General features: G+C 37.0%; 1 protein-coding gene across 3 annotated transcripts in view; it reads right to left on the bottom strand.

Annotated features, from left to right (window-relative positions):
* Positions 1 to 14,247, bottom strand: part of PCCA (propionyl-CoA carboxylase subunit alpha) — a 383,508-nt gene that overhangs the window by 315,219 nt on the left and 54,042 nt on the right. For all 3 annotated transcript variants that reach the window (XR_009049065.1, XM_057707846.1, XM_057707845.1), the window contains exons 5-6: positions 6,278 to 6,391; positions 4,357 to 4,410 (exon numbers count right to left, since the gene is read on the bottom strand). Coding sequence is in view for 2 of the 3 variants with exons in the window: in XM_057707846.1 (XP_057563829.1) it covers positions 4,357 to 4,410; positions 6,278 to 6,391 (168 nt within the window). In the remaining variant the exon portion in view is untranslated. The remainder of the gene's footprint in view (positions 1 to 4,356; positions 4,411 to 6,277; positions 6,392 to 14,247) is intronic.

Genomic DNA, 14,247 nt, shown 5'->3' on the forward strand with positions numbered 1-14,247 from the left:
GTAATACTGGCAAATTTCTGGAACAAAAAAAAAAGAAAGAGAAAAGGGGGCTGAAATAATTTACACTCTCAAGAACAAGGCACTTCCTGTACACTTGCCTACACTGGGTGTTATAGCTATTTTTTAAATGTTTGGTTAATCCAGTGCATAAAAAAAACTACGTCATTTTTGTTTTTGAAATAGTTACATTCCTTACCTTGCTAAAAAGTCTCCAACAAAAGGAAATAAAAAATACCATCACCAGACCTCAACTGCTTCCCACCGTTTCCTTCTCCAGCCTCAACGCTGAGCATTCTGAATAGAACACACTGTCTATATGCACATACACATATCTCTTCTATATACATGGATAAGACCTATACGTGAAATACAAATTATTAAATCTAACATAAATTTCTCATAGAGGTAATTATTGTAATTTACAATGCTGCGCTGCATTAAAATATGATGTGATAACATGAAAAAATACATACATAAAAACCAGAAAGATAACTGAACACTATGAAACCTCTTTAAGTCTCATTTAATCTTTAAACCACTTTTTCCACGGGCAGATAGTTTCACTTTTCAAAGCTCTTTCCTAAACTCCAAAAGAATTTCTTTTCTTAATCCTAACAGTCCTCACAGCCTTCTACCACTGTTCCTTTAGTGCTCAGAATACAAGGAGCCCAGAGGGGAAATACAGAATGAAAAACAGTTTGGAAATAACATGTTTGCTCAGCACATTAAAATTACTGAAAATAGCTATTCTTTATGAGGATTATTTGTAGCTTTGTATTTTCCATTAATTATTTAAGCAAAAACAAACAAGACATGATTTTGTTTAAATCATGTACAGTAGAGATTCTATACAATCTGATCTCACTTTGTGTAAATTAAGCATAAAGAATAATTAGGCTTTCACGAAAATGTATAAGGTTTTTTTTTTTTTTTTTTTTTGGGGGGGGTACACCAGGTTCAATCATCTGTTTTTATACACATATCCCCGTATTCCCTCCCTTCCTTGACTCCCCCCCCTCGAGTCCCCCCCAGTGTATAAGGTTTAGAATGCTTTTAACATCTGGTTTATGGTACTTTCTAAAGCAAATAAACAGCATAAATTCAGGAAAAAAATTTAAGAAATCATTTTATTCGAAGCTGTTAACTAAAAACAATATATCAGATGATAAAGCAGAAATAGTTTTTCTATAAACAGGGTAAATATTATGCTGATCTTTGAACAGCAATTAAAAAACACAGAAATTAATGGAGGAAAAAAACCTCCACATTTGATTAAATTTTAAACATAAGTTACAGCATTACAGTAAGAGGAACTCCACAGTATTAAACTTAAAAAAAAATTCTCCTCTGTGTTCTGCTAGTCTCTCTTGCTAGGATTCTAAGAACATATCCAGTTTGAGATAACATCTAACAAATTTCAGTGGTTCAAGGGTTTGTCACCAATCACACAAACAATGTTGATATGAGTAACAAAATCTGTAAGCTATTTTACTTCCCTGTGTTATTTTTAGGGAACTCACCAGCTGCAGTCAGCAATTCCAAAAGGAGCATTTTAAATGGCAAACTCCAATGGGAAAAGTTTTAATGCTAGGAAAACTATATCCCAAATAAGAATCTTGTCATGATGCACAAAAAGAGAGGGTTAGTTATCACCAGGTACATATTTTCATGGTGAACAAAAACATATGGCAATACCGCTTTCTAGTTACAAAACAGTCCCTTTTGTGACAGGAGGAAAGTTTTCTTGCAGGTTATTATTCTATAATTCTTAATCTAATAATATTTACTTGCTCTTTCCATGACATTCATTGAACTTACTACATAGAAATTACTAGGATATAAAACAAAAGGGAAAGAATGAGACTCTCTTAAGAGATTAATATATAGAAACAATTTTAACATAATACGGAAGGTGGTATACCAAATAAGAAATGCCCCCTCAAAATTTAAATGCTCTAGAAGACAGAAGAAAAAGATTTCTTCTCATCAGAAGAACATGGAAAACCATCCTGGTAGGGTAACATGAACTATGCCTTTAAGGATAGACAGTAGTTGGAAATGTGGGACGAGGCAACAGGAGTGACCACTGAAGAGAGGGATGAAAATGATGCAACAGGAGAGAACCAGCCACATTTGGGCATAGCATGCAGTCTGGCTTAGCAAAGGCATAGCAGTGATAAAGGAAAATGGAGGAGATAAAATTAACAAAATAAATGAGGAAGGATGGTAGTCATATATTCTACACTCTCTTCTCTAACGTGAAACCCCTGATAGCACAATCTTATCTTCATTTACGGAGAATTTGAACTTCTTCATAATATTTTCTTCCCTGAAGTCATGTGTATACTTGACTTATTTTCCACAACATGACTGTGAGCTCCTCATGGGCAGAACACACATCTGATTCATCTGTGTCCTTCCCAAACACCTTGAACACAGATATCAAATAAGCCCTTCTTAATAAGTAAATAAATGCATGAATAAATATATTGGCCATATCATTTCCCTTCTCTTGGACTCAGATATTCATCTATACCAGGAGCCGGCAAACTTTTTCTATAAATATAAATATTTATTTACAGGCCATTCGGTCTCTGCTACAGCTATGCAACTCTGCTCTCCTAGAGCAAAAGCAGCCACAGACAACAGGTAAGTGAACGAGCACAGCTGTGTGCCAATAAAACTTAATTTACAAAGCAGGCGGCAGCTGCATTTGGCCCGTGGACCTAGTGTAGAGATTCCTCATCTATACAAACTTAAATATATTACATTGTACAAATACATTTAAAATGTATTATATTCGAATCATTTTCTTTCATAATGACAGAACCTGATCCAAAATTTCAAACAGGAAGACAATAAAAAGGGGTATAAACAGGAAAACGTGCAAATACTGCACAAAATCTGGAAAATCTGGACCTTTGGATACTTACATCTAATGTGCCCTCTCCAGACATTTGTTACTACTAGCCACCTGTGTGACTTTAAGTCACAACTTCTTTAGGCCTTAGTTCAATCTTTTGGCCTTAGTTTTTAACCTATAAAATAAATTGGTTAAAACAGGTCATTCTGAGCTAGAATTCTATGATCTTAAGGATTGTCCAAATTAAATTTATGAATTTTAAGTGAAAATTTCATCTTGAAAATGGTAATTGCATTCATAAATAATTTTGAATTCATGGAAGAACAAGATATAAGCATATCACAAAAACAAAGTATAATATTAAAATATTAAGTTGACAATACCTGAGGTAACTGATTTCATGAGCTTTTGGAAACATCATTCAATACCATATTTTCGTACCTAAAAACTAAGGTTTCAGTACTATCTTGAATGTAGTTATAAATACACTTGAAAAATCAGTTTAACAGCAAATACAGGTTCACACACCTAGTCAGATGGTGATACCAGAAGGATACTCAGATCATAAAAGGAAAAAAAAAAAATTCCCAAAAGAGAGGCAGTAGTAAGATTTGATCTTAAATGCCACAATGTGCAATAAAAGGGAAAAAACAGAATCTTACTTCTGGCTTCACATTCCTTACTCACGGTATAAAAATTAATAAATCACTGGACTCCCTGACATATTTAGCTAAAAGTCTGAAATGTTTAATTTTAAAAGTCAAAGTCCACACAACATGTAATAAACTAGGTATCATTCATTAGGTCTAATGGTGATTTTGATGAGGAAGATTTGAAATCCATAGTCTAAAGGTTGCTGAGCAGGCTTAGTTAATCATTAATGAATGTGTAGAGTGTGTAGAAACGATTCTTACAAAGTGATTTGTAATCAGTCGAAACTGGGAAAATGATCAAAATAGTCTGATTTGTGTGTGTGTGTGCTTGTTCTGCTTGAATGTTTTGTACCCATTCTGCTGGGATTAAAGAAAATACTACTCATAGTAATTAACGTGCCTCGCTGTATAGTCACTGTAGTTTACCTGTAGTACATGAGAACTGTGTAATCCAATCAGTTAATGCCAACTGTGGCTGCATGACCTAGTTTGATCTATAAAAAGGGAAACCTAGTTTGTAACAGGGCCCAGAATTTTGGAGCGTTAGCTCGTCTGGGTCCACCGGCGAAATAAACCTGAGTTCTCCAACTCTCTGAGTGTGGTGCTTGGTTTCTCGTAGGATCGGTTTTCTGCAACATTTTTACAGCTTTTCCGTTTTTACTCTCCAAATCAAGAATTAGGGTACAGAATAAAAGTCTTCACTTTTCCAAAACTATTTTCAAAGAATCACTGAGTCAATGAAAAGTCTGTAACTCATCACTACCTACGTTCACAAAAGCAGCACCATTACACTGCTTTCTGAAATGTAAGTTAACAGCTTCTGGTTTTTTACAAACTTACCAAACATTTGGCAAATTCTTTGTTTTCTGAAAGAAATCCATAACCTGGATGTACCTTAGAAATGAAAACAAAAAGCACTTTCAGTTTTATCAATTTGCAAAACCTTTATAATAAGCAAAACAGAGAGAGCATTAGTGCATTTACTGTTCAAGAGCTCTTGAGCAAGGTTACAGACTCCTCTACCATGCTAATCAGCTCTAACTCAATTTCTGAGTTCAAACCCAAATACCAAGAAATCACCTACTTTATACTCACTGGCAGCACGCTACCTCTGTCCTAACCACAACCGGGGCTGTCTTACCTACATACCTTCCTGTCTACCTGCACTTGGCTACGCTGTACAGGTAGACAACCCAACTCAACTCTCCCAACCCAAACTCTCCCCACTTTTTCTGAGACTAACTTTGGCCACAAGTTTGGAGAATTTTCTAACAGCTGGTGGATCAAAGAATTATGGTAAAGGAAACCTTTCACAAGATGGATGAAAAACTCTTAATTCACCTTTCTTTACAGTACGAGGAACTGCTACTTTCCAAAACCCTGGTTACTATGCCAATGAACATATTTTATTCCTGACAATATTAACATACTCAGCCACTACCCAATGAACAGTTTTTGTCAAACCTAACTATAATCACAGCTTGGTTTTACATTTTCATCATACTATGAATTTATTTTTCTTCTAATATCCACTCTTCTTTCCCTCCTCATCCCCCTCAGCCAGTCACAACCACTTCACGCTGTCCTCTTTCACAGGCCACAATGCAACAATCTAAATCCTACCATCGTGTTCTAACCAAGTAACTTCTGACCAAACATAAGTTGAGCCACCCTGTTATCAGTCAGTATTGAATATATTTCTAGGAAAATAATTCTGCTGTAGGTCAAATTTCTAAACAAGCCAATATCATAATCTAATCTAGAAGTATCGACACATTTGAGATTTTTGAAATGCTAGACTAAGCTTTATGAACATAGTACAGAATAATTTACACTACTGCATCACAGGAAAAGAGTTTCACTCCATTTTCATTTTATATAAACATTCAACTAAAGACTGTATTCTGACAATCTATAGTTAAAAGGTTAAAAGAGTTTTACCTTCATTAACTCAAACTGTAACATCTGTAATATGGGCTCATGAATTCAGTTTTGTATTTAAACATGCATCTTACTAAAACATTTTTCAAAAGAAATGTGAACACTAATTGAAGCACTCCAGGCTAACTGCTGGTGTTGGCTGCTCCCGTACAATTTTAGAGATAACTCTGCATAGTTTTTTAACATTATATGTAATTAGTTCTGTGAAACACACACACAAACACAGCAACAACAATAACAAAACACTATGCCTGATGTCAGAAACCAGATTTTTCCTTGGATTCCACTCCATTCAAACAGAATTGGGGGGGTGGGGAGAATTACTGATTTCTCCATGTAAATTACACATGTTCCATTGATAGTATCAAACTAAAATAATTACCAATTACATCATTTTTATTTCTGGAAGTATAGAGGCATACATAATTTTTAAATGATTAAAATAGAATTTAAAACAGGGTCTTTTAGATCCTGTTTATAATACAGATTTTTTAATACTCATTACACTGAAAGGGTTAATACTCAAAACTAATTGGGATTTCTTTTTTTTTTTTTCCTAGCAAATTTGGAAATGAACTGAAACTGCTCCCTGGTGTGAAAGCTGAATCCAGCAGCCACCTGCAGGATCAGCGACCAACACTGCCAGATGCTACAAAGCCTTTGATTTCCAGTAGCGAATTCGGCCACATTTAACTCATGTGACATGAACTGCAACAGCATTTTCAATCATTCTTTCTTATTTTTTTTTTTAAATACAAACTCTAGCGTTCTGCTCACTACATATGAAACAGCTGCAGTAGATAGATTCATTCAGACTCACAGCTTGGGCCCCGGTTTTCTTAATGGCTTCCATGATGGCATCCATGTTGAGGTAGCTTTTACTGGTGGGAGCGGGGCCAACACAGACCGCCTCATCCGCCATTTTCACATGAACCTGAAGAGACAAATCTTTGCATGAACAGATCATCCCAGCAAAAACAACTATCTTCATCTGCAAGTATACACAAAATTGCCAATCTGAATGTTTCACATATCATTTATGTAGTCAGATGTCTTTCTGAATATGCACTAAGAAATTACAATGTAACAAGCTCAGGAACTATATTAATCATGATTTCCTTTATTACAAGCCTAATCCACTGTCTAACCAAATAATTTCCATAATATTTCCTACCAATTTGATTGAGTAAAATCACAGCAAACAACTTTAGCCTCCTATTCAGTTCATCTATACATAAATCTTATATCAAAAACTACCCTGTTATATATAGCCAGGGTAGCCCAATACTTTAATAACAAGCACTCATGCCCAGTTCTAAGCAAGCTCCCCAGGAAGTGGGGATAATTAGAGAAACTGAATGAAGGGATGCAGTGAGTGTCCCTGCACAGCATCAGGTCAGCACCAGGCACAAATTAAAGCCCAGAACTAAAGAGTTCGATATCACTACACATGAGCCAGAAAATCTTGAGCATCATTTAAATACTCTCACATTTGATCCTTATTTTAACCTTTATTCCTAAAAGAACCAATATGTGCATTAATTTCAAAATCAACTCCAAATTTAGGAATATATGCTCCATTTTTAAAACTATTTACTCCACAATGTTTCAAATCTATGTTTGCTTAAGAAAGGTTAGGCACTCAATACAGAATAAAGTAAGTTGCTTACTTCTAAAAGAAATCTATTCCTTTAAAATGATGAAAGGGATTCATATATTTTGAAACATCTTTTCCCAACGGTTTTCCAGTTTAAGGAACTCCATTTAAATTTATTTTACAAGGCAGACAAAAACTGGAACACATTCATATACCTGCACATGTATGACCCTCCTCCAAAAAGTCTAAGGTAGAAAATACTCTCGAGCATTGCCAAGTTATATTCTTCAGCTGTAACGTAGTTTCTTAAGAAGCACTTTGCTTTAAATGAGGTCTATCCAAAAAAAAAATCATCTTTTAGAAAGCTCAGAGTTCTCTTTATTCAATAAATATTTTCAAACTAAGTAAAAAATTATATTGTGTATTGAAAGGTTAAAGATACCTGCTACCCAAGGGATTTATAGATCAATATAAAATACTCAAAACCATACAGTTTAATTTCTTTGATAACCTCCACAGAAAGGCAGTCAGGCTCGCAAAAGGATCCTAAATATTGCCATGCTCAAAGCAAGGCTCTCCTTTATGCCTTGCTTATTCCCAACTTCATGCTGCTCTTCTCCCCTCAGACCAGAACACCCCCTCTTCTATTGCCCTCTGCCCAGTTCAGTCCCTAATATGAGCAATCTTGTAATTGTGATTGTGGGTATTTTCTATAACAAAGAAACTGAATACTGAACAATCCTTTAAAAAGAATGCATTAATCAGGTGGGGATTAAGTTTTTAAAGTTAAATCCACACTTATTCTGTATATTTTATTTCCCTCCAGGTACTACCTATTATTAAAGATGCATTTAAAGTCTCACTTCTACCAGTGGGTCTTCAGATGAAGCTCCTTTAATCTGAACTCCAAAGTACTGGGTACAGATTTTGGCATTTAATCACATTCTGCCCAGTAATGTCATTTTGACTGGAGGGAATTAAAACATATACACACTCATCCATGTGTCCAAATTTTCTATAATAAACATACATGAAAAAGTTAAAAAGGAGAGGAATCCTAATAATATTTTGACTTATTTACTTCCAGTCTTTTCTCTAAATATACTTTTGTAATCAAACTGCATATATAATTTTGCATCCTTTTGTTTTTTAACCATCATTATAATAGACATTTTTCCTATGTTATCACAAACTCTTTGTAAACATACTGAGAAGCTAGCTCAGAGCCTAACACTTTAGCAGATCATTAATATTGTTTGAATATACATTCAAATAAATACATCAAAAGCAGGTCAAAACTGCTTAGGGACTTTACAAAGAAAGGCAAAACATGCTGTTTCTAAAAGGTTGGTTGGTTTCTTTTCTTCTGTTTCTCAGGAACAAACTTTACTTTAGGGTAGAAGCATTTATTAGCATGTCAAGCCCACAGTCTAGCACAAGGTCAGTACTAGCAAAAATGCTCAGCAAAGCCATTTGAGAGAAAAAACTAGAACCTTCTACTAACATGATTCCCAAGGAGATACTTCTGAGTCAATCAAGATAGTTTAAAAAACTTTTGAAGCTCAGTTTCAATTTTGTTGTTACTATTGTTCTAAATGACTGAGGTGACTTCTCTGGCTTAGTAATACATAACAAACTGCATTCAAGCAGTGCTCTTCTGGAGAATGACTTTTCATCACCTACACTGACAATGTATGTATGTCTCAAAAATGTCAATATCTTGAAAAATATAAATTCCTTTTCTATATATTTCAATAGTAAAAGGAAAATATAACAATCATGTAAAGCTTAAACTGCACTAATCAATTAACCAGGATATTGCTGACTACAAGTTTCAAACAGAAAAACAGAAGATTTTAAGTAGTAATACTAAGTAAAGGAGTTAGTCTTCACAAACTTTTCCAATAGAAAAGTTTCCAATAGGGGTTTTAAAGATTATTAGTTTCTTCCTCAAGCATTTAGTTTTATATTTGGAAGATTTTTTATTCTTTAAATAGAGGAAAATTACTTGTATCAGCCTTTTATTTTCCAAATAATGATCTATCTTTTCAATTTACAGGACTGAAAAAAAATCACCTTCCTTACTGACTTTCTGTTTAATGAATTTAAACACTTGGACATACCTGCTTGGTCCCTAACCTTATCAAATAGGTTGTGCCTTAGTTAAAAAGTAAGCTAGACCAGATCTGAGGGGAAGTTTTTGAATACCTTCTAAATGAGTAGAAACTGAGAAAGATAAGGAAGACAAGCAGCTTTAAAGATGTTTTCTCATGCTAGATTTTTTTTGAAACCTGTCACTCAACAAGATCTGCAGTCACATGGGCACTATCTACCATGTCCATGAATATTTGAGTTTTCCTGCGACATCCTTCAATGCAAACCAAACACCAGGTTGACTACCATTATGACATAATACTTATAGCAATGCCTCACACAATCTGGTCCGACTTTAGTATCCATCAAATCTAACCAAATTCTCTAACATTACCAACAAACAAAAAGTACCCTCAAAGACTGAAAAGTGAAAGAAAGGAAGGCCAACTGCATCAATCTTAATTTGGAGAACCGGGAAAAAAATAATTTTCAAACAAGAAGAAACCCTATTTCTAAAGAAAAAAATAATTCTTCTATTTAATACAAAGTGTCTAAAGCCTAAAGAGACTTATACAAATGCCAGCAGACCAGTATTCTGGCACATGCTTTACAGAAAGCCATTTTGATCCTTAGAAAATAATTTTTTTTAAGTCAGTCAATATTACATTTGCTTTGATGCCGTTTGGTATAACTACATGTGTAGCACCATAACACATTATTCACTATTAGTTTTTGGATGGAGGAATTAGTAAGTTTACTATTTTTTATGCTGTTATAATTTACATAATTTTCAAAGTGGTAGAACCAAAAATTAAAAGTTATAGGGAAAAAGGGAATAGGTTTTTGCCAGATGCAAAACTCCCAACCCGTTTTCTACAATCTTGTTTTCATATCACAAAAAGGAATTGACCCTGAATCAATCCTGGAACCAAAACAAAATTTTTTCAGCTTTTGTGTGGCAGGAATGCACTTCTGAGGATATGGCAAAGAACAAAAGAATGCAGAACAGCATGACTGGAACCATATTCTCATACCACTGACCCCTGGTAGAAGCATCAAGGGACAGTTAGGAGAGATGGAGAAGAGGGAATGAGACACCAAGTATGACGCAAAACCTTACCAAAAGCAATGTCGGTGAGCTAAGACCACAGTGAAATGGATTGTGGGCTACAGCTGGGAAGAAATGGAGGTACATCTGGATGGACGGGCAAGGGTGTTGATATGATTGGTTGTAAAGGTTGGGTACGGCAGACTGATAGCTGAGAAAGGGTTTGGAGTGTTGTTTTAGCTTAAGAAAAACTTGAAGAAATGCCTTTGGGAAGGAATCTATGGAAACCAAGGAGCTAAAAACATGCGAGAGATGAAATCCTTCCCAGGATAAGGTTTCTGACAAGTGAGTGGCTGGCAGGGCTAAGTGGTATGAGGAGACAAGAGATGGTGGGAGGGAGAGAGCCCATCTTCTCCCACACACACAATAAATACAAGCTAGAATTTAAAAAGAAAAAAAGAGAAAGGAAAGAGGAGAGAGAAAAGAAGGAAGGGAGGGAGGCAGGGAGAGAGGAAGGTGGGCAAAGACAGAAAGAAAGAGGCAGGCAGAAAGCAAGCAAGTAAGCCTGTTATGTACTCCAAGACCAGCTCCCAAAGTCCCCACTACCCGTGCTGCCTGAAGGTCTTCTCTATAGAAATTCTTGAGCAACAACAGCAGAGAAAGCAGCAGCGGTAGGATCAAATTTATCAGATGCTCTTATAAGTTTGTGTCACTGGGATCAGAAAGTGAAATGGTCAACTTCCAAATCATCTACAACTTAAAAACAAGCATATTTCCCTGAATTTTGGCCGTGTTCTTTCCCTTGACCTAGAACACAGATGTTGCAACAACCAAATTCAACTGTGCAGACTAAGGTAATCCCTAGGGCTGGGGACAGCAGACTATAGTGAAGGCCAAACCCAGCCCAATGTCTGCTCTTGTACTTAAAAGTTTTATTGGAACACAGCCATACTTATTCATTACTTATTGCCCATGGCTCCTTTTGTGCTACAATGGCAGATGTGAGTAGTATAGTCCACAAAACCTAACACAGTATCTGGGCCTTTACGGGAAAAGTTTGACCACCCATGCCCTAGAGGATGGCAGAGCAATGAAACAGCAAGAACCAGAGTCCCCGGACGTCCTTCGAAATAGATTGGCCTCCCTAACCTAAAATGGCCAGATGTTATGTAAAAGAATATTTGAAATTCACCCTATTTGAAACACTGTGTTGTGCAACATCAGTATCTATTACTTGTAATAACATATAATATAATCACTACCACAAACAATGCCTCAATTGTTACTAATGAGAAGAAGCAGATTACTGAAATGCAAGTAGTGACTTCACTGGAACATGCATGTCAATCTGTGAGCTCCTGAGTGTTAGGGAAATAATCGGTAGTCTCACCCTTTTGGCAGAGGCAGTTCACCACGGGCCTGAGCATCCTTGCTGAGTGCTGCAAACAGCAAAGTCTAAACCATTCCTTGATCCTGAGCTGTTTCTGTAACTAGTCACGTTGGCAACTAAGACAGACAAGCAACCACACTGACTATTATGTCCTTGCTTCCTGAGAGAAGGGCACTAGTTTGTTTATTGCTTTGCTACGAAAAGGTGCTGAATCCTTCGTCCTAGTTGGCAAAAATTTTGTGAGCCATCTTGTTCACATCATGTGAGCAAGGCACTAACTGCCTTTTTTTCTTTCAAACTATATTTGCAAAAGTATCTGTATAGCCAACAGCCCTATAAGAAAATGGTAGTGTCTCACTCTGGAGCAAGAGGCAGGGGTGCTAAAAGCCCATTAGAAAAGATTAATTACATGAGAAGAACCCTGAGCTTAGGGTTCAGGGTTCTTGTCCTATGATGCAAACCACTGCATGTGCAGGTGTCATCTGATCCTCTTCATATCACCTGTGGGAACAGGGACTTGAGGAACCATGGTAAAAAAGCTGATACTCTGGGGGAAGGGATAAATTGGAAGATTGGGGCTGACCTACAACACACACTACTATATACAAAATAGATAACTAATAAGAACCTACTGTACAGCACAGGGAACTCTACTCAATACTCTATAATGGCCTATATGGGACAAGAATCTAAAAAGAGAGTGGATATGTGCATATGTATAACTGATGCACTTTGCTGTATACCTGAAAGTAACACAACACTGCAAATCAACTATGCTCCAATAAAAATATTTTTAAAAAATGCTGATACTCTGATCCTGCTGTGGCCGTGAGTAATAAACTGTCCTTCATTGTGACCCAGCAGTCTTGCATTGTCTACCAGCACCCATGAAACAATGAGAGGCTAACTTAACTTGTTGGCTTGAAAGTAAAGTCTCATACCCTTCACAGTTCTTGACAGCCCTGGGTTCCTTAGCTGTGACAAAACCCACTGTGTCTGCTGCCACTGAAAAGACCAATCACATCCCCCTGTGGGACTCATGATGCTACGACCACCACATGCTGCTCCTACTACTAGTTTTGTTGAGTGCTGTCAACTGTCTTCCTCTGATCAGTAAGTCCTGCTGTCTACTTCAGGCACCGATGGTGTTGTGACAGATTTAACCCTTGCCATCTTCGCTGACATGGGGTGCTTCCCTGACACATACGTCTTTTAGGGTTTTTTGTTGTTGTTTATTTGTGTTTGGTTTGTGGGCGGTGGGGAGAGGAAAGTAAGAATAAATGTCATAACTTGGAATGTTAAAAAGAAAAAGAACTGCTATTGGTTGCTACTTGTCATGGCAGATGCTGCAGGTGGGCTCACTAAATGATACTCCCACACTCCTTTCTATCTTGCTTCCCTCCACTATCAAGGGTAGAAAGCAAAAAAGTACATTTCCCAGACTCCCCTGCAATCAGGGCACATATATGTGACCTTGGTTCCACCAAGCAGGCATACCCAAGGAAGTGAGAGAAACGTGAGGCAGGACCCCTGCAGGCAGATAACATCTCACGGACAAATGTGGAACTAAAGGTGTCATTTCTTCTAGGACAGCTCTAGAAGAACTTCTGGATCTATCCCAAAACATCACAATTGCCAGGAATGGTCAGCAGTGGAAGTCAGGTTTGTTCTATACCAGCCTCATTTTGCCTTACTGGGTTATCCATATCTTTTGGCCTTTCTGGAGATTCTGCGAGCTACCTTATTTGCATTAGAACTGGAGTCGGAAAATTTTTTCTTTAAAGGGCCACACTATAAATAGTTTTGGTTTTGCAGAACATAGTCTCTATCAAAACCACTCAACTCTGCCTTTGCACCACAAAAGTAGCCTTAGACAATACAAAACCAAATGGGCATGGCTGTGTCTCCATAAAGCTTTATTTACAGAAACACGCACAGGGCCAGATTTAGCCCATAGGCCATGGTTTTCCAACCCCTACCTCTCAGTCCAAATTAGTATGTCAGTCAGAATTTACCAAGGAGGGACTTCCCTGGAGGTCCAGTAGTTAAGACTATGTACTTTCAATGCAGGTGGCCCAGGTTCGATCCCTAGTCAGGGAAGTAGATCCCACACCATGACGCAACTAAGACCTGGCACAGTCAAACAAACAAACAAACAAACAAATAAATAAATACCCCCCCAAAAGAAAGAAAGAGAGAAAGAGAGAAAGAAAGAGAAAAAGAATTCACCAGGGATAAAAGAACTCAATCATGTTTAACTGAAGATAACAAAGACACGTGAGCAGAATTAAAGGACAAACAAAGGATGGCAAGGTTTCCAGCGACTAACAACAAAGGGAAGCCATGGCCACCGCCATCCTGAACGGGCTCAGAGTGAGAACATAGAGAGCTGGAGAGCACAGGTGGCCTAACAGTCACTACCGCTCTAGAAGAATGTGGCCGCGGGGAGAACTGCAGCAAGGCAGGACACTGTAGGTGGGATAAACAGCCTGATCTCCTGCTCATGTCTTCAAATAGCCAAACTGAGGTAGAGGTCAAGGAAGCTCAAGAGATATACTCCATAGATGTCAGTCTCCTGAAGACTGATCCATAAAAGAAAAAATCTGATAAGTTAGAATTAATAAAAATTTAAAACTTTCGTTCTTCAAAGACACCATCACT

This window comes from Hippopotamus amphibius, chromosome 14 (assembly GCF_030028045.1).
Source record: "Hippopotamus amphibius kiboko isolate mHipAmp2 chromosome 14, mHipAmp2.hap2, whole genome shotgun sequence".
Classification (NCBI taxonomy): domain Eukaryota; kingdom Metazoa; phylum Chordata; class Mammalia; order Artiodactyla; family Hippopotamidae; genus Hippopotamus; species Hippopotamus amphibius.